At 42.6% G+C, this 18,565-nt stretch overlaps 1 protein-coding gene across 1 annotated transcript; it reads right to left on the bottom strand.

The window, feature by feature from the left end:
• Positions 1-407: 407 nt before the first annotated feature.
• On the bottom strand, positions 408-17,031 carry cntn1b (contactin 1b). Its single transcript, XM_063501416.1, has 24 exons — positions 16,925-17,031; positions 9,410-9,549; positions 9,265-9,300; positions 9,040-9,166; positions 8,774-8,955; positions 7,500-7,595; positions 7,167-7,379; positions 6,984-7,083; positions 5,245-5,429; positions 5,039-5,163; positions 4,801-4,918; positions 4,544-4,694; positions 4,331-4,458; positions 4,066-4,238; positions 3,788-3,911; positions 3,216-3,383; positions 2,872-3,021; positions 2,714-2,784; positions 2,373-2,625; positions 2,154-2,275; positions 1,875-2,064; positions 1,662-1,783; positions 1,389-1,545; positions 408-1,282 (listed from the first exon to the last, which is right to left on the bottom strand). The coding sequence occupies exons 2-24, from the start codon at positions 9,462-9,464 to the stop codon at positions 1,200-1,202; spliced, it is 3,129 nt and encodes a 1,042-aa protein (XP_063357486.1). The 5' UTR covers positions 9,465-9,549; positions 16,925-17,031; the 3' UTR covers positions 408-1,199.
• Between the last annotated feature and the right edge of the window lie 1,534 nt (positions 17,032-18,565).

The raw sequence follows: 18,565 nt of genomic DNA, 5'->3' as shown, positions 1-18,565 counted from the left end.
TGACTGTATAATGCTGTCATGTTAATATGGCGCTAAATCACAGAGGAATGTGTCCAGCACCTTGTTGAATCTATGGCATGAAGAATTAAAGCAACAAAGGGCTTAACACAGTATAAGCAAAGCAGCATAAGCAGTATGTGTATGCTAACATACCCGCCAAGCTCTCTCCCTGTTTTCTCTACAAACAGTGACTGTTATGGAATTTTATTCAGGTTAAGAACAAAACACTTTGCAAGTACAGTGATGGGTAACTAAAACAGTGGCTAACAACATGTAGCTGTACTGCCATCTGTTGACTGAAAACACACATCATATTTCCACAAATTCTCCAAAAATAATCAAGTTGTGTCATTTGTTGGGACTCAGTTGGGACGCATTGAGAAACTTTCACAAGAACACAGTTGTCATTTGTTTGTTGCATTCGGTTTAATGGTTTTGCAGCTTGACACAAAGGAAGTTAGCGTACAGATCCAGGTGATATACAGTAGTAGATGTCAAAGCGATATGCCTTTCATTGTTAATAACTCTGAATAATAATTTAGAGTCATTGCGAAACCCACAGCTCCCCCACCAACATTCTGTCCCCATCATTGGTAGCATTACTCCTGTTTCAATAAATAAATTTAAAAAAGAAGAAGAAAAAACGCTATTCACAAATAACTTATATACCTTTCATAAACACTTTTTAAAAATAACCAAAAGCATTTCTTATTATATTTTGTGTACCCACTAATGACTGATTTAACAAGCAGAGAGATGGAGACTGTGTAAAAAAAAAAATCATAATTTTTCCAACAAAAAAAATTAATAGAAAATAACTTAAGAGACTGGAAGATCGCACTTTTTGCTTGACGAACAACTTAAACTTTCTTTTCCTTGTGCATTTATTTCTATCTACACAGTGTTTGGAAAATTATGTGCCTTGTCATATAATCCATTCAAGACATTTTAGATCTTATCATATGATGGTATACAAATATGGTTGGTAATTGGTCTAGAAAAGCGTTTGGATTAACAACAAATCTTATTTTTGAGAAACAATTTGCTTTTTCCAGTGTTGTGTTACACCTAAACAAAAGCTAGAAGGATGCAAGATGTGGCATCTTAGACAGTGAGCATCAATGTGAAGACTAGATCCTCAATATGGTCCGTGTATTTGCTTCCCAGAGTCTGTTATATACATGTTGCTTGAGGCAGGCTTAAATTTCCAGTCCCACAACGCACAGTGCCAGCAGCACCAAAGACAGCAGGCTTAAGGTGGGCGTGATTGTAGATGCATGACCTGAGGAAGAAGAAGAAACAACATCAAACACACAAAAAAGTGATTGAAAAGTAGGTAAAATGGGTGAAGACTTTCATTTTTATTTAATGATTTTTCTGAGCTTTACCCAGAATCTTAATCCTCCTGATTGGGCCATCTCCTCCTTCATAACGGCCGCGCACCATCAGTTCATAATCTCCAACCTGAGGCATGGGGAAGTCCATGAAGTGCCAGCCAGTGATGTAGACCTTCCCATAGATGTAGCCTGACTTTCTGAACATGACCTGGCAGATGATGAGACACATGGAAGGTCTTCAGTAATCCTGTTATCGCTATACGACAGACGTGAGAAACTTGTTTTAACTCTAATTAAAAGAGTTAAAACAAACACTTTACAAACCTTGTAGTACAGCGGGAAGGAAATATTACCAAACCAGTCGTACTGGATATGATCCCACCACACATACAGCCATTTCCCTGTCCAACTGATGTATCGCCACATCCTGGGAGGATCTGGTGGTGCTGTAAAGAGATCGTTTATTGAGTCTCCAAATGCAGTTTTGCTCCTCATTATAAATCTTATTGTAGTTATGCTGTGAGTCGTCTGTCTTACGTGGCCTCTTGGTGAACATCTCACACATTTCTCCAGGGGGTCCGAGGCCTGCTCCATTGTAGGCACGGACCTCGATGAGGTAGTGTGAATCTGGCAGCATATTTTCCAGCCTTGTCTGATTGACTGAGGCTGAGACAAAAATACGATGGGCACCTGGTTCCGGATCATCATATTTTCTCCAGTATCTGACCTAGATGACAGGATATGGGATTGTTATGGAATGGACCCCTGTTCAACTGATTGTTAATGCAACTATCTAATCTCTCTGTGGTTCTGTACCTGGTATCCCTCAATATACTGTTGTAGGCCTGTTCCAGTGTCAACCACTGGCAGCCACCAAACCAGAGCTTCAGTGGAGGACACAGGCCTAGCGTAGATATCTGTTGGAGATTCTGTAGGTACTGGAGAAGATGGAGAAAAATGAAATTGAAAAAGGTGCTCATAGTTTCCACGGTAATAAAAACAGGAATGTGATCAAGCTCAAAGCAAAGTTCTTACCATCTCGTGGATAGTAGATGACCTTTGTGAGGGTGTAGGGTCCGTCTCCTTTCACATTAAATGACTTGATCTTCACCTGAAACTCTCGCACTTGGAAGTCTTCCTCAGTGGGGATGAAATAGGTGTCTCTGTGAACGTGTCGTCTCGTCTCAGGGTCCGAGATGGTCTCGTACCACCAGTCGTAAGCATCGTGAGGCTTAAACGCGACAATGTAGCCAAACTTCTTACCGTAGAAGTACCAAGGCTCCACGGGCTAAAGGTCACAAGTTGAAACAGTTTCCAGTAAAATTCAACTGTTAAAATGGAACTTGCGAATGAGGAAGTCAAGCGGAGACACCTACTGTCCACGTGATGATTATCTCACCATTTCGACCTCCATAACCGGCCAGATTGGTGGGAGACACAACTGGTGCTGAGGGCAGGAAAATAGTTTATCATTAGTATTTTTAGAATAGCATATCTAACATATCACAACTTCAATTTTTTTTTTTATCCTTACGAGCGTCCCAGGTTTTGATCTTGAGGGAGGGGATACTGGCCTCTCCAGAGCCATACTCATTAGTAGCAATGATCCTAAACTGATATTCCATCCAAGGATACAAGTCTGTCACCTCTGCTTTCTCCATACTGCCATCAAGAACAGTTGGAGCTGAAGGACACAAGGAACATTTAAATGATACAAATAATAATAATAAATATATCTATTATTTTTTAAGTAATTTATATCCAAAAGAATCACAGATCATACTCATTTGTTTCAGAGCCTAAAAATAGTAAAGGATGCTTTAGTTTATCATATCTGTGGCGTGAGTTGGCCCCCTGCTGGCAGCGAGCAGTACTCACAAGTGCTGGCATTCCTCCAGTCATCTTCATATAGAGCCCAGTAGTGTCTGGTCTGAATGGTATAGTAGAGAATAGGGCTATTATGCTCAGCTCCTTTAGTCCACCACAGCTTCACCCACGTGTCCCCAATCTCTTCCACCCGAATCACACCAGGAGGACCAGGAACACCTGGGGTTTGGGGATCAGATGAGGGAGGAGAATAAAAACACATGGAAAAATGAGTAAAGGGGTATAATCATAATATGATAAAAATAATTCCAGTTGTTCTGTAGTCTGTTCTGCACCTCAGAACAGACTGTAATGGCAAAAGATGTCATGCCTATTTGCTAGCATGGAAAAATATTGAGCTGGAGGTGGGTTCCAAAGTAGCTTGCAGATCTGCAGCAACACTAGGCAGGCTACAGCAGCTTACATAGCATACTTTTATATGAGATTTCCTCATTGGATCCATGAAAATGTAACAGCTTTGCCATCACTTGCTGATGTGGGCTGGCACTGAGAACTTTGCTTCATAGCTTTCTAAGACTATACTTGACTCTTTACATCTGTGTTCACCTCATGCTGAGACTGACCTACAATCTTGAGATCACAGTAGGCAGTGTCACTGTCCACAACAGTCTGAGCCGTGCAGGTGTAGCGACCTTCGTGCCAAATTTGAGTGTTCAATATTCTCAGGTCGCCAACACCATCTTCGTTCTAAATGACAGGAAACAACAGCATAATAGAAGGAAGGAAACCCAAAGGAGAGAAGGATAATGAGAAAAGTGGGTGAAGAAGACAGAGGATCTTTAGTCTGCATCTTCGAAGAAGGTTTAACATAACAATGGCTGTAATAAATCACCAATCCTACCATGACACGTTCATATTGTTGCCACTCTGCATTAAAGTCGATGACTCTGAAGTCTATAGCCCAGATAAATGTGATGTCCAGCATAGGGTCGTATGAAGCTTCACACTTCAGGATCACCTCGTCACCAACTTTGACCTCAGTGTCCTCAGGTGCTGCTGTGATGCTGGTAGCCTCTAAGTAAAAGAATATTATAAATACACTTAAAAATCATTCTAGATTGTGGGATCTTTACTCTGTTTAGATGCACACATATACATGCGCTGACCTGTGATGGTGAGATAGCCAGAGCTGTTGGCCTTTCCTCTGTCATTCTCCGCAAAGCAGGTGTAAACCCCTTCATCGTTTTTGGTGGCATTCAAGATCTCCAGACTCCCATCAAACATGATTGAAATGCTGTGAATGTGGACATAAGCAGTTAAGCTTCCTGATGTGCCCTTTTTCAACAAGCAAAGGAGTAAAGCTGAGGTATTAGGCTGACCGTGAGCTGTTGTAGAGGAGCTCTTTGCCCTTTGTCCAGGTGAATCGAGGTCTAGGAGCCGCTCTGGGTTTACACTCAATCACCACACGTCCGTCTTTAGCTCCGAGAAGCTGCCTCTTCACAGGGTTGAACTCGAATGTTGGCGCACAGGCTGGAGGGAGGTTAGAAGTGTCATTTTGTGTTTAATACCTGTCTTAAACCATAATGTAGCAGTTCAGTTGTGCTTTTAAATGTCAAAATTCACTAAATCAGAGTACCGATGACTCGCAGCTCAGCGTTGGCGTACTTGATGCCCCAGTAGTTCTCAGCGATGCACTGATACATCCCGGAGTCAGCAAAAGTCAGGCTGGAAAACTTCAGCTCACCTTTACCATACTAGAAAACACACAACCCAAACGTGTACTTGAGCCAAAGAAGACTTACACACAGCAACTGTAAAGCCAAGCTGAGATATCATATTGCCCAGTTTCACACAACATGTCAAAGAGTTTTTACCATATATCCATCTTTATACCAGCGGATGAAAGGGAAGGGTTTCCCTGATGCCACACAGCGCATGGTGTGCTCTGAGCCAATGTCTTTCATCGTGTTATTGATGGTCTCTGCCCACTCCGGAGCAGCTGGAAAAACACAATTGGAATCACTATACATTACTGGATAACACAGACAGGCAAGACACTCAGCTCTGACAAATGACTTACACTCAACGTAGAGCCAGGCCTTGTGCCAGTCCTTTCCTTTAGTGTTGATGGCTTCACAATCATAAAATCCCACATCTTCGTACTGTACATTAAACAGATGAAGCACGGCCCCCGATTCACTGATTTCATGATTAGCTGGGAGGTCTGTAGCATCAACCTTCCTCCATACAATATGTGGGATGGGACTGTGCAGAAAATACAGTTAGTTTGTTGATGTGAGAGTAAAGCAAACTAACCAGAGGCTCTTCTTTGATGCAGTCCCTACAGATAAAGGTATACAAAAAATAAAAGTATTTTAAAAAGTATAAAAAAATGTCTTAGACCACCAGCCAGTTTAAATTAACAGAACTGTTCATTACCCAAATCATTTTTCTATTTCTGTAATAGGCAATCCAAGAATATTCACAAACTCTTTGTACAAAATAATCTTAATGTAAAATATAATTGTTCTCCATAAATTTTCAATTTTACTGTTGTAAAAAAGCAGAAAAAAGTAAGACTCATTATTATTTTTGGATTAAGAAGCAAAATTACAGTTTTTTACTTGCATACTTGAACAGAAAAATTTGTTTTAATGAGATCTCCCTATATTACGAGATAGGGAAAATGAGGAAACATGGGAACCGTTTGGAATTAATCTGCATTCGTTTTACATAAATCGATTTGGAAAACACTATCTAATGTCTAAAGTCCTGGTTAAGCTTAGGGATAAGGTTATGGTTAGGTTTAAGGTAGTGCTGTCAGCGTTAATCTCGTTAAAATGACGTTAACGCCATAACCGCATTAACGCGGCAAATCTTCGTTAGTGAGTTAACGCGGATCTCCCCGTGTGTGGGGCTGGACTGCGCTAACGCATTAATGAGCTAACCACGCTGATGCGTTGACACCGTGCTGACAGCACTAGTTTAGGGATAAGGTTAGGGTTAGGGCTGGAATACATGGCTGGGACGTGTATTACCCCGGGAGAGTCATTCTACTGGATTTTATCCATAACCCAGCGCGTAGCATAAGAACGCGGAAGGAACACCTCAGGACTTGACAAAATCATCACTGTATTACACCTCGGGAGTGAGAACAGGCTGAATTTGAACATAACAATGTGAAGTGAGTTTGTAATTTGCCAATACAGTTTTTAGTTTTACACAGATTTTTGACAGATCACTCGAATAGTTTTATTTTCTTGTTTTTATGACAGTTAGTCAAATAAATTGGTTAGGCACTGTATATGAATGCAAACTTAAGAATAATTTAAACGATATAACACAAAATATTCAACAGATATAACGTTCCTATCTGGAACACGTAAGTATACCACCCCTTTAGTTACAAACTGTTTCCAAGTTTTTTTGAGTTTGAAACAGGACTATAATATTTCAGTGGTTTTTAAATATGGATTTTGACTCAGTCATTTAACAATCCAAACATTTTTTTCTTTTTGAGCCATTCTTCTTTGCATTTTTCTGCATGTGATTGTATTTCTATTGAAAGTCCAGTTTCTGTAAATGACTTACAAATGACTGCAAAAAGTTGTTTTTACGTGGCATCTGCTTGCATTTATACCAATTAATTATCAGTAAAAGGGAATCAAATGTGTGCTCTTGTTATCTTGCCTAGTTTTAAAAAAAAAAGTCAACTATTTCCATTATTGTTTCCACATAAACTCTTTCCTATGGTATTTGAATGCATCAGTGTTATGCAATGCTTGCATGTGTACATGGATTATACTAATAAAAACTTACTTTCCAAGAGCAAAGCATTCTAATGTAATATTAGAGGCCAGCATGGCAGTCGTATCTGGGAACTTCACCCTGATGTCTGCTGGGTATTTTCTCTCCTCACCTGGGAGAAAAGTCTTCATTATATATACAATAATAAAGCATGCAAAAATCCTTTTCTGGTATCGTTGCAGCATGGTGACTAACCATCGTCAGGAGGTAAGGGGATGAGAGGGATGAATTTGGAGAAAACACTCTTTCCTAATACAGGACTAGAAACAAAGCAAGAGTAGTTTCCTGCATCCTGAGCTTCCACCTTGGCAATGTAGAGGTTCCCAGTCTTCTGGGAGACAAACCTACGACGGTCTGTGTTCAGGAACACTGGGAACTCATTGTAGATCCAGCGGTAGGTAACCTCCTCTGAAAGGGAACAGAAAGAGGGAGAGATGCATGGGCCACTTTTTCTTGTTTGCACCTCTGAAATCTACACACTGTTTGAATGATGAATTTTAGGTGTAATTCTTGAAGACATGTACATACGTGGCCAGGCTTTTGGAGGTACACACAACAGAACTGCTCCCTGTCCTTCTTTGACATAAACTGGCTCTCTCTCTTCATCAGGAAACTCACCCAGAACTAGACAGAAAGTACACGGGGGCCAAGTTCAGCCACTGCAAAACTGCTCAAAGGTGTGAATAAGCTTTAGTCATTAAGGAGCTCAATGAGTCAACACAGTATTTGATAAGTATTATGATTCAAAGAGCTTGAATAATTGAGTTCAGGTCCAGATGGAATTACATTCCCTCAAAGATGAAAACTTGCTGTGTTGCTTTCTAGATTTTAGTCTCTGTTGTCCTCTCTTCTGTAAGTGGTACTTACATAGTGCCTTTCTACGTAGTTAAACGCTCAATTTGCTTTTACTACAAGTCTTTATCACCCAATCACACACAAATTTGTACTGCTCTTGTACTGGTAGATTTACTGGTAGCTTTTATTTGTTCGATTGGTAGAAGACCCATTCTACCACTGGAGCCTCAGCCTTAGTGATTTGGAACTGCCATACCTGGCTTAGGTTTTCTCCATTTGATCTCCACTTAGTCTTTATCTGTATGCCGTTACAGCTGAAATTAATACATAAATATCAACACTAAAACAATCTGGACCAGTCAAGGAACTCAATCGTCACAACCTTAATGAGTTGGAGATAATGCGCTGTCGAACCTGAAGCTAAAGCCAAGAATATATTAAGCTCAAGATGTCAACACTGAACTTAAGCAGGAATGCCGTGCTTGGTGGTATTCACTTTCAAATACATTTTTAATTTTATTTCTTTGACTTTTTGCTTTTAATTCAGTTCAGTTTCAGTTTAGTTTAAAAAGCAGGTTTGCTCATTTCACTTGCTTTTTTATTTCTTGGAAATGGTAAGTTTTAGTTTGGGTTTTAGTAGTTTCAGCCTTAGTTTTGGTCTTTATTATTTTTTATTGTATGGAAGGCATACGTCAGAGGCAAGACTTAGGAAAGTCAATACAGTTAATAGAATAAAAACACACAACTTGACTCACATTCTTGTAGGCATCCAAAATGTCAATAAATATGACCATCAAAGCCTTAAAAGACAAGTTTTAATAACAATTTTTCACTAAATTAACAAACACAAAAACTAAGAATGTTTCCTGTATATTTTTTAAGTTAGTTTTATTTTTTTTTTTTCAAATATCTAGTTTAAAGTTTTATTTGAGTGACCTAAAATGGTTTTTTTTCACATATAGTTTTAGTTTTTAGTTCAGTTTTAACTATATTAACATTATACTCACATCCAAACTTGACTCTGGCCTCTTTGCTGATAACGGTGCCGTAAATATTCTTGGCCACACAGACATACGTCCCAGCATGTTTTTTCTGTATTGGATTGGTGATTACCAAATTCCCCCCCACCAGGCTGTAGTGTTCATCCGGCTGCTCCATGAGCTTGATTTCCCAGTTATCGCGACGCCACCTAGCAGCAATTCAAATGTGACATCATGTAATGTAATTTAATGTATTTCTTATTTGGGAAAACTATCTTGCACCGGCTTGTAACCTGTATGTAGCTGGGGGGTTAGCACGTGCTCTGCAGTTCATGGAGATTCTCCCATCGGGTGAGTCTTCAATGTAAACCACATCCACAGGCTCCTCTTCAAATATGGGGCCGTAACCAGTAGCATCCTCTGACACAGAACAAATTAGTTAGCTCATACATATTAGATCAAAAATAATCCTGAATTAGCTCTTTTAGAGTCCTTTTATTATGACAAAATCAACTCACCACCGTATATTCTGGGCTCACCAAACAAAACCGCCACTAGACGAGTAGAAACATCATTACAGGCTGCACAGTAATACCTTTCTTTCTTTCTCAACATAATTTTGAGAGAGCATGTGTTATTTTTAGGCATCATTAGTTTCCTTACCTGTGAGGGAGGGGAAGGAGGAGAGAGCCAGCAGCAATAAAGCAGTGGAAGCCATGGCAGTCAGCAGACTGACTCAGATGGATGGAGTTATGAGGTGGATGGAGAGAAAACTCGATGGACAGGACATGAACTGGGGAGGGCTGAAAGAGACAGAGAGGAAGGAGAGCTTTTCCTTCAGGATCTACGTTATCATTTGTTTCATTATTCAGTTCAACTTATTTTATTTCTTCAAAACACTTATGTGACTCAAAACAGGCTAATGACACTACATGCTATTTACTGGACTTTGCAGACCAGAAGCAGTCAGTGCAGAGCAAGCTGGAATCCTCCCTGTGAATATAAATGATTCAGGATGTCAGTGACTCAGCAGTACAATGCAGTGTGAGCTGGGTGGGTGCACAACCACAAGAAAGTGCACCTGCACAAACACACATACCTGCACTGTCTGAGTGCACGCTCAAACACTGAAACTCCACAACTGCCTGCATACGCACAAAACACATTGTAGCTCAGCATTACTTAACGGCTCCCGCAGTGCCATGAAACAAGCTTACACATCACTTCTACAGGATGAAATGACAGTACTGCTGCTGTGTGTGTGTGTGTGCAACTGCAGAAAACTATGTCAAACATGACACAGTGTGAAAAACAGAAGGAACGACTCACAGAGGCATGGATATGTAAAGTATGACCTTGGATTGGTTAACAGGATGGGTTAAGCTGGAAATTGGATATCTCTGTGTAAAGTTTTAAAATCTCTTGTGGCGAACACATTTTATATCATTATCCCATTAAGAAATTGAGGAATCCCTGTATGATTATCTGTTTTTCCCCTGTCTTGGCAGTGTTTGCTACTTTCCAGCTGTGCTGGGGACCAAGTGGCAACCGGTAAATGCAGTTCCAGGACTGGCCACTTGAGGCTGACTCCAAGAGCCAATCAGTTACCATAACCAGGGGCGCACATAAGTGGTCCGCAGGTGCACATTCGCACCAGATAAGAAGTTGCAACGCACGTTTGCGTACATATAAAAGTCACTGTTTTTGTCCGCTAAAGTGGGATTTTCACGGCATATTCTGCACCACATCTCTGTGCGTTCATCATTTGTTTGAAGCCAGCTCACCTCCTGCAACCACCTCCAAGAATACACGCTTCTTTTGCGGTTTGGACTCCTTCTGACATTTCTTTGGAGGTGGAGGAACACCAAAGTAAATGCTTAAAGGAGCTTGCTTCTTCCCTCAGCCCTGGCGGACTGATCCCCGGCTGCCAAGACTGGCAATCGGGACATGGAATGTCACCTCTCTGGTGGGGAAGGAGCCTGAGTTAGTGCGTGAGGTTGAGAGGTACCGGCTAGATATAGTCGGGCTCACCTCTACGCATGGCTTGGGCTCTGGAACCAATCTCCTGGAGAGGGGCTGGACTCTGTCTCAGTCTGGAGTTGCCCCTGGTGAGAGGCGGCGGGCTGGGGTGGGTATTCTAATATCCCCTCGGCTTGCTGCCGGTACGTTGGGGTTTTTCCCGGTGGATGAGAGGGTTTGTTCCCTGCGACTTAGGGTCAGGGAACTGGTCCTGACTGTCATCTGCGCTTATGCGCCGAGTGGCAGTTCAGAGTACCCAGCCTTCTTAGAGTCCCTGGGTGGGGTGCTGGAAGGTGCTCCACCTGGAGACTCTGTTGTCCTGCTTCAATGCTCACGTGGGTAACGACAGCGAGACCTGGAGGAGCGTGATTGGGAGGAATGGCCTCCCTGATCTGAACCCGAGCGGTGTTTTGTTATTGGACTTCTGTGCAAATCACAGTTTGGCCATAACGAGCACCAGGACGCTCTAGGCCGCAGGTCGATGATCGGTTTTGTAATCGTATCACTAGACCTGCGACCATATGTTCTGGACACTCGGGTAAACCCATATGGAAAAGATATATATAAATCTTATAACGTTTGTATCTGTCTTGTGTGAAACTTGTGTGAAATGCACACAAGAGTGAAAACAGATATAAGATCCCTTGAAAAATTATATAAATGAAACTTGTATGTTCTGGATACTTACTAAAACAATATATGAAAGTAATGAGAAAGTGGCAACTTTCATGAGTAAATCATATAAGTTTTTACTATTTCTTTTCCATATGGGAAGAGAGGGGCTGAGCTGTCAACTGATCACCACCTGGTGGTGAGTTGGATCAGGTGGCGGGGGAGGACGCTGGACAGACCCGCGTCCTCACGCGTAGTGAGGGTGTGCTGGCAACGTCTAGCAGAGGCCCCAGTCCGCGAGATCTTCAACGCACACCTCCGGCAGAGCTTCAACAGCATTCCGAGGGAGACTGGGGACATTGAGTCCGAATGGACCATGTTCAGCGTCTCCATTGCTGAAGCTGCTGCATTGAGCTGCGGCCACAAGGTGGTTGGTGCCTGCCGTGGTGGTAATCCCCGAACCAAATGGTGGACACCAGAGGTGAAGGGAGCCACCAGGCTGAAGAAGGAGGCCTATCGGGCTTGGTTAGCCTGTGGGACTCCGGAGGTAGCCGACAGGTATTGACAGGCCAAGCGGAATGCGGCTCGGGCAGTGGCTGAAGCAAAAACTCGGGTGTGGGAGGAGTTCGGAGAGGCCATGGAAAAAGACTTTCGGACTGCCTCGAAGAGATTCTGGCAAACCGTCAGGCGTCTCAGGAGGGGAAAGCGGTGCGCTACCTGCACTGTGTATAGTGCTGGAAGAGCGCTGCTGACTTCGACTGGGAAAATTGTCAGGCGGTGGAAGGAATACTTCGAGGACCTCCTTAATCCCACTGACACGTCTTCCGAGGAGGAAGCAGAGTCTGGGGATGAGGGGAATGACCCGCCAATTTCCGGAGGCGAGGTCACTGAGGCAGTTAAACAACTCCTTGGTGGCAGAGCCCCTGGTGTTGATGAGGTCCGCCCCGAGTTCCTGAAGGCTCTGGATGTTGTAGGGTTGTCCTGGTTGACACGCCTCTACAATGTTGCGTGGAGATCAGGGGCAGTACCCCTGGACTGGCAGACCGGGGTGGTGGTCCCCATCTCTAAGATGGGGGACCGGAGGGTGTGTTCCAACTATAGGGGATCACACTCCTCAGCCTCCCTGGGAAAGTCTATGCCAGGGTGCTGGAAAGGAAAGTTCGTCCACTAGTCGAACCTCAGATACAGGAGGAACAATGCGGTTTTCATCCTGGTCGCGGAACACTGGACCAGCTCTTTATCCTCTCAAGGATACTTGAGGGTACATGGGAGTTTGCCCAACCAGTCGTCATGTGTTTTGTGGACTTGGAGAAGGCATTCGACCGTGTCCCTCGGGGTGTCCTGTGGGAGGTGCTGCGGGAGTATGGGGTGTCTGGCCCATTGCTACGGGCCATTCGATCCCTATACAACCGTTGCAAGAGCTTGGTTCGCATTGCCGGTAATAAGTCGGACTCGTTCCTGGTGAGTGATGGACTCCGCCAGGGCTGCCCTTTGTCACCGATTCTGTTCATAATTTTTATGGACAGGATTTCTAGGCGCAGCCAAGTGGCGGAGGGCTTTCACTTCGGTGGCCTCAGAATCTCACCTCTGCTTTTCGCGGATGATGTGGTTCTGTTGGCTTCATCGGGTGAAGGCCTCCAGCTCACGCTGGAACGGTTCGCAGCCGAGTGTGAAGCAGCGGGAATGAGGATCAGCACCTCCAAATCTGACGCCATGGTTCTCAGCCGGAAAAGGGTGGAGTGCCCACTCCGGGTCGGGGATGAGTTCCTGCCCCAAGTGGAGGAGTTCAAGTATCTCGGGGTCTTGTTCGCGAGTGATGGGAGAAGGGAGCCGGAGATCGACAGACGGATTGGTGCTGCGGCTGCAGTGATGCGGACGCTGCACCAGTCTGTCGTGGTGAAGAGGGAGCTGAGTGTAAAAGCGAAGCTCTTAATTTACCGGTCGATCTACGTCCCTACCCTCACCTATGGCCACGAGCTGATACAAGCGGCGGAAATGAGCTTCCTCCGAAGGGTGGCTGGCCTCTCCCTTAGAGATAGGGTGAGAAGTTTGGCGATCCGGGAGGGGCTCAGAGTAGAGCCGCTGCTGCTCCACATCGAAAGGAGCCAGCTGAGGTGGTTCGGGCATCTGACAAGGATGCCTCCTGGGTGAGGTGTTCCGGGTATGTCCCACCGGGAGGAGGCCTCGGGGCAGACCCAGGACACGCTGGAGAGATTATACCTCTCGGCTGGCCTGGTGTTCCCCCGGATAAGCTGGAGGAGGTGGCTGGGGAGAGGGAGGTCTGGGCTTCTCTGCTTAGGCTGCTGCCCCCGCGACCCGGCCCCGGATAAAGCGGATCAAGATGGATGGATGGATGGAGCTTGCTTCTTCGACATCTTTAAGAGTTCTAAACAAATGTCTGCCCTCTTCCAGAAAATCTTATGTACGCAAACGTGCGTTGCAACTTCTTATCTGGTGCGCGTCTTTTATTTTGACAGCGAATGTGCACCTGCGGACCACTTATGTGCACTCCTGACCATAACTCCCATTTTAAAATACTGTTATTTACAACAGAAATACACAGATTTACAGCCCTGTGCAGATAGGTTCTTTTTTAAATGGTAAATGGTAAATGGCCTGTATTTATATAGCGCTTTACTAGTCCCTAAGGACCCCAAAGCGCTTTACACGTCCAGTCATCCACCCATTCACACACACATTCACACACTGGTGATGGCAAGCTACGTTGTAGCCACAGCCACCCTGGGGCGCACTGACAGAGGCGCCCCAGGGGTATTAATGGGTAATTTATCTCTTCATAACAACTGCAGGGGTAGAGATTAATGTAACCCATTTAAGGTTTACAGTTTTGCACATGCTAGCTATCTATTTGATCTCACCATCGCTAATTAGAGTCACTGAATTTCTATCAGTTATCTAAAAGATAATATATTCTGTTTTGTTCTTCCAATAAGTCTATTTTTGTCATCAACTTTACCATTTTATTTGTGTGTTATTTAGCATTATTGTAGCACCCATTCAGTCTATGGATGCTCCTAGCTAAATAAGCTTACTAGCCCTCAATTCTTACCTTTAACTACGATCAATTCATGCTCCAAAAAAGCAAGATGGCAACAACAGTAAGTTAAGGTTTTAAATCAGCAAAGCCACATCTACAACCTAGTATGCAGATAGAATTTGGTTTTAATAAGCAAACAAGCCATCTCAGAGGTTATTTTAGTTATACTGTTTTATGCAAGGCTGCTTTAGTTAGCAACCTTTGTGTAAGCCCACTGATAGCTAACTAAAGGCTTCGCTCCTTTGTGATTTCAGTCTAAGTTTACTGTAAATATAGATGGAATTATGGAAAAAAATTTGCATAAGAATGACAACTAAAATCTTTAGTCGTATTTTAAGCAACTCTGTTATAAACTGTAAGCTGACCTTGTTGTTGCTTATATGACATTTACATTTCAGGCTTCAGTATTTAAAAAAGGAATGAAGGAAAAGCCTGACTCTGTAATTGTGACGAATCTTGTTATGGGATTAGTGGCTGTAAATGCTACATTTTGGCAGCTTCTTATTTTTGTATTAGTGTTGCAAAGTGCACTGGTTCGGCACAGAATAGACAACTACTACAGCTATGTATGTAAGTTACTTCACTTTACATAGCCAAATACGATTTATGAATTTCCTTGAAGTCTCTGCTGACTTGTTGAGGATACAAGAGCTGCAGATTTCTCTTTTGTGTCTGCCGCTGGTTCAAAATGCATCGGAAATCTTTCAATTTGCTCTAAACCATCATCAACTCAGGCTTACAATGGATAATCTTCATACACTGTCACATGGAATGAGGCCGTATAAAACTGAACATATTAAACATTACATTTATATAGTTAAAGGCGTATACTGTATGCATGAAAACTAAAATTAACATACATTTCACTTTAGTAATGCAAACTTTAAAAGGCAAATGGAAGCTGAACAGCTATGGTAAAAAGAATGTGGCAAAAAATAGACCTAGAAAGGGCCAAACAGCCATCATTCTCAGTTAGCAGCATCTGTCTCAAACAAGCAGAAAGAGAGAGTGAGAGAGCAGAGGCATACACCCAGTAGCTTATCCACATGCAGAGACTGCAGCAGTGACTTCTCAAAGGCCCTCGTGATGACTCAGCACTAATGTCACCACCATACACAGCAGTTAGCAGCTGCACAGCTATGCGTCTGTGCACCTTGTCCTAAGATGAAAGTACACCTCTTTTGCATCTACGATATGGGTACACAGATCTGTACACAGGCTACATTGAAAGTGTACACGTTCAGAAATCACTTTTATATATAGTACTTTCATACAGTTGGCTTTGCAGATTAAAGTTGCAATCTGTCATAATGGAAATTCTGATCAATTCATCTGAGTTTGTTTTCATGCGATTCCCAGCTGGCAATAATCCCACCACCATCCTCTTTGGACAGGCCAGAAAAAAATTTAGGTCAGCACACGTATTAAGCCTCAAGTCTCTCTCGGGGGCTGACTGGATAACCATGTTTGCATGCGGCTTTTGTGGCTGCCAGAAATCGCATTCATAGTAATGTTAGAATTCAGCAACAGGGCACTCGAGTAATGCTGCTTTAATCTTGAGTTTGCTGGGTTACTTATGCACGGGCATTTGGATCACAAGTGATGTAAATGACAGAATAAAGACACACGAGGCTGAATACGGAATATTCAGTATCTTGCAGCCAAATCCATTTGGTGAAGGACTTTTCAGCATCTGAAAGGAGGCGTTACACTCGTCACATCTTTTACAATCTGTTAAATCCCAGCAGACAAGGGGAAAAGAGAGAAAGAGTAGGGGAGGGACACAATCCTGCGATGGGAGCAAACACATTTGAAGTTGCCTTGGTTATACTGACTCTTACAGCTACTTCCATTTCTTTCACACTATGCAACGAATACACTGAACACTACAGTGCAGGCCGTTTGCGGCACTAATCTGGCTGACTGTTAAGTTCATATTCAAAGGGTATGCAGGATGTGGCTCTATAGCAATACACATTTAATTTAACAATAATTCAGAATTAATGTTTTAAGAGGATAGATGTTCCAGCGCATATATACAGTAGTTTGGGCCAATAAGGGAGTAGCCCTGTCTAATACTTTCCCAAGCAGATGCCATAATGGATCCACTGCACTCTGCGCCCTTGACGCATCCAGTATGAGACACTTTCACCTTGAGTCTCCTCCCTGCATCCACTGATGCACTTTTTTTAAAGCATGTGCTGCAGTCGTTTCACTCTGAACTAAACCTGCAGAGTGAAACGCAAAGCCAGACAGCGCTGACTTTGTCGCAGTCTTCAGTCTTTTAAAGTAACTGCGCAGTTCCTTACATCACTTCACCCCTATGACGACTGAGCGGCACCGGTAATTCACTGCTCTGCATTGCGGTACTCCAGAGCCGGTCCATTTCCACACTCCAGCTCTCAAAGCACCCCCGGTTTATTCTCACATCTCCGGACACGAAGAGACAATTGTGTCATGCACGCGCTCGTCTGCGGTGTCGTTCTTACCTTTTGAGGCGGAATGAGAAATTTCAGCGCACTGTCTTCATGGCACACCTGGACCCGAACCGCAACGTGCCACAGAGCCCACCCCTGAGCGTCCCGTTCAGATGAACTTTTCTATTGGATGAGAGAGGCTGAGTGGCAGGTCATGGTTAGCGGGGAGGAGGCGGCTGCGATTGGCTCTCGAGAGAGAGGGAGGATGAGGATGGGAGGGATGCGAGCATCAAGCTTGTGCGCATCCCAGACGAGGGAAATAAAGTCACAGTGGGGGAAAAATAATTGGTTAAGTCATAATAAGTATTAAAAATAAATCAATAAAACTAAAGGAGGAAATATATTAAGGCGAGTTATTGAATTACTGTCATCTGATTGAAAATAAAGTACAAGGGCAGGCTATAACTTGGCACTCCAACGCGCTAAAGATTTAGCAGGAATATGGAAATGTATTATAATACAAAGGGATTTGGGAAATTTGAAAAAAAGACATAAAGGAAAGCTTCCTATGGCTGATGCGGCCATGTGCTGTGCATCTTAAATGACCTGCAGATTAATTATTAATGGTGGATTGCAGACCAGGCGAGGTGAAAGGATTCCTTACAATACAATAAAATAAGTTGTGGTTCCAGGGTGGGGGCAAGAATTTTTTATTTTATTTTTTTTGCGGGGGGTCATCCTAAACTTAGTAAACATAATTAATCCTACAGTTTTGGTTTTTTTTACCTATCCTACAAGTTTTGTAAGTAAAAGTACAAAACTATTAAAGTAAACTACTTAAAGTATCTCAAGTAAGTTCTTACTCTATGATTAGCTAATTTTACAATGAAAAGAAGTGATTTAGTTACACATTTTTGTTGATAATCTGTCTTTAATACAAATGTAGAAGTAGAAAGGAGCACAACAGAAAAACTGAAGTATATCAAATGTTTGTATCAGTACTGCAGTTACTGCACTTTTACACACTGAGGGTCCTTCAGACAGTCCTCCTCACAGGATTTACAGGATGAGACGTATGGGAGGAAATGATTTGATCCACAGTGTGATTAAAGAATAGCTAACACATTAGCCTAAAAATAAATATGTTGTCTAGTCCACTGCATGCACTTATAGTGTTTAACAAATTTATCAGACCACCTGTCTTAAAAGCAAGAAAACACAAATATTTTTGATTACAAGTATACAAGTGAATAACTGTAGTTTGGCATCATAATCAAACAATAATATAGTGTTTTACTATTTTTTAAATTTTTTTTTTTTGCTTTTTTAAAAATAAAAGAGCACATTTGAAAAACCATGGATGACGACAATAATTATATTTTAGCATTAAAAATATAATTCAGATTAAAGCGTTTGCACATACTGGTGAATCAAAAATTATTCTGGTGATTAATAATACTGTCAGTTTAGGCTGTGGGATAAACCTTACACTGGATGAAGGTCTAATAAAATTGTTAATGTGTGTTGTCATCATTTGTATACATTTTTTTTCAAATTTGGATTTCCAGTCTTTTTGCCTTAATACTGTGTGAGCCTATATGCTGGTTTTTGCATTTTGTAGTCATCTTCTCTGATAGCTGTCATATTTACATGCATTTCCTTTTCAATAGAAACCAGTGTCACAGTGGAATTTGAATAAAGCACACACACGCC

The sequence above is a fragment of the Pelmatolapia mariae genome, linkage group LG17 (assembly GCF_036321145.2).
Source record: "Pelmatolapia mariae isolate MD_Pm_ZW linkage group LG17, Pm_UMD_F_2, whole genome shotgun sequence".
In the NCBI taxonomy this organism is placed as follows: Eukaryota; Metazoa; Chordata; class Actinopteri; order Cichliformes; family Cichlidae; genus Pelmatolapia; species Pelmatolapia mariae.
Note: the sequence above shows the minus strand (reverse complement) of the source record. Positions and strands in the feature narration are given on the sequence as shown.

Coding starts and splice junctions, on each gene's coding strand:
- cntn1b (XM_063501416.1), bottom strand. CDS start 9,464: ATGGCTTCCACTGCTTTATTGCTGCTGGCTCTCTCCTCCTTCCCCTCC. Junction 5,430..6,983: donor GAATGCTTTGCTCTTGGAAA/GTAAGTTTTTAT, acceptor TTTTCTGCACAG/TCCCATCCCACATATTGTAT. Junction 4,919..5,038: donor GGTATAAAGATGGATATATG/GTAAAAACTCTT, acceptor TGTGTTTTCTAG/TATGGTAAAGGTGAGCTGAA.